Source organism: Mandrillus leucophaeus, unplaced genomic scaffold, assembly GCF_000951045.1.
Source record: "Mandrillus leucophaeus isolate KB7577 unplaced genomic scaffold, Mleu.le_1.0 Scaffold418, whole genome shotgun sequence".
In the NCBI taxonomy this organism is placed as follows: Eukaryota; Metazoa; Chordata; class Mammalia; order Primates; family Cercopithecidae; genus Mandrillus; species Mandrillus leucophaeus.
The window spans coordinates 191,163-193,367 of NW_012104454.1; the positions used below are offsets into that span (position 1 = coordinate 191,163).

Genomic DNA, 2,205 nt, shown 5'->3' on the forward strand with positions numbered 1-2,205 from the left:
TACCACCACACCCAGCTAGTTTTTGTATTTTTAGTAGACATGGGGGTTTCACTATGTTGGCCAGGCTGGTCTCCAACCCCTGACCTCGTTATCCACCCGCCTTGGCCTCCCAAAGTGGTGGGATTACAGGCATAAGCCACCGCATCCAGCCCACCTCAACATTTTAATAAGGCAGATCTATAAATTATTAAGCCAATTTTGGGCATTAGGAGCATGAATAATCCTGAATCCCCTAAAGTAGACTCAATTCTGGGGTACAAAATCATTTAGAAAGCCACAGAAATTAAGTAACTAGGAAATTTCCAAGTTGTTAGTATAACTGATGAGACCTCATTCATTCACATTTACTGGGTGACTTTTCCTCAAGGTTTACTCACAGTTTACTAAGGGTTTAGTATTTTCCTCATACTTCCTTCCTATATATTATTAAGTCCATAACCTCAAGTACCAACAAAAAGATGGGAAATGGTCAAGAAAATTATCTGGTACAAGGGTTGGTAAATCAGGTGATATGTAAAAAAACAAAGGAAGTAAAAAAACAAAACAAAGTAAAAAAACAAACAAACAAGGCTAGACGCAGTGGCTCATGCCTGCAATCCCAGCACTGTGGGAGGCCAAGGCGGGCAGATCACGAGGTCAGGAGATCGAGACCATCCTGGCTAACACAGTGAAACCCCGTCTCTCCTAAAAATACAAAAAACTTAGCCGAGCATGGTGGTGGGCATCTGTAGTCCCAAGCTACTCAGGAGGCTGAGGCAGGAGAATGACGTGAACCTAGGAGATGGAGGTTGCAGTGAGCTGATATTGCGCCACGGCACTCCAGCCTGGGCGACAGAGTGAGACTCTGTCTCAAAAAAAAAAAAAAACAACAACAACACCATAAGCTACCCAATAAGGTACCAGAGAACACAAGATTGAACATATTCAGTCCAAAACCTGATTTCCTTTAAGTGCTATAAAGACAGTCCTAAGGTTTAACTTTTGGTTGTTTACAGAAAAAAAGAATGCATAACCAAATGAGCAATCATCCCCCAAACATGTCTAACTGGTTTCAAATTATTATAGCTCTACCCTTACTTCAGACTGGAGCTATGCTAATATAAGCCAAAACCAACACAATGGGCCGGGCACGGTGGTTCATGCCTGTAATCCCAGTACTTTGGGAGGCCGAGGTGGGCGGATCACAAGGTCAGGAGATCGAGACCATCCTGGCTAACATGGTGAAACTCCTTCTCTACTAAAAATACAAAAAATTAGCCGGCTGTGGTGGCGGGTGCCTGTGGTCCCAGCTACTCGGGAGGCTGAGGCAGGAGAATGGCGTGAACCTGGGAGGTGGAGCTTACAGTGAGCCGAGATAGCGCCATTGCACTCCAGCCTGGGTGACAGAGCGAGACTCCAACTCAAAAAAAAAAAAACAGAAAACAAAAAACAAAAAAATAGAAAACCAACACAATGACCAGGTGCTAGGAGAGAGGAGAGGCATGGGATGATTTCTCTCTCAGACTCCAGAAGGAATCAATTCTGCCAGCACCTTGATTTCGGACTGCTTCCTGAACTGTGATAGAATAAATTTCTGTTATTTTAAGCCACCCAACTGCAGTAACTTGTTATAGCAGTACTAGGAAACTAAACAGGTGAAAGAAACAGTTAAGACATACTCCAAAACGGCAACTGCTTTTCTGAATGAGTACCAGACAAATACAACTCACTGTTTGCAAAAGATTCTCACAAAGCTTCTTGGCAGCAGCCAGGCCTTCTGGTTTGGGGTGACTGCGAAGAAATAACCAGGAATTCAAAGGAGAGAAAAATAAATAAAAGATGCAGAATTCTGCTTTCATTTTTCATGCTATTTTACAAATCTACATTAATATATTCACTGTAGCTCAAAATCTAGGCCTCTGAAAATCACAAAACAGAAACACGAAATAACATGTCTTTTAAAATATATCTATTATCATTACCACAAATATTTTATTAGTCTTTCTCTGAGTAATGGTACTTCTTGATATAAAAATATTTTAAAGTTCATAAAATTACTATAAAATGTATTAATATTGATACAGGTTTAAATGAAAATTATTTCAGGCTTATCACAGCTCACTTTAAGATTCACTTTTGGCCGGGCGCGGTGGCTCAAGCCTGTAATCCCAGCACTTTGGGAGGCCGAGACGGGCGGATCACGAGGTCAGGAGATCGAGACCATCC

General features: G+C 41.8%; 1 protein-coding gene across 1 annotated transcript in view; it reads right to left on the reverse strand.

Annotated features, from left to right (window-relative positions):
- KIAA0907 (KIAA0907 ortholog) overlaps positions 1-2,205 on the reverse strand; it is a 33,003-nt gene that overhangs the window by 15,538 nt on the left and 15,260 nt on the right. The window contains exon 8 of the mRNA XM_011992715.1: positions 1,710-1,770. Within this exon, the coding sequence (XP_011848105.1) occupies positions 1,710-1,770 (61 nt within the window). The remainder of the gene's footprint in view (positions 1-1,709; positions 1,771-2,205) is intronic.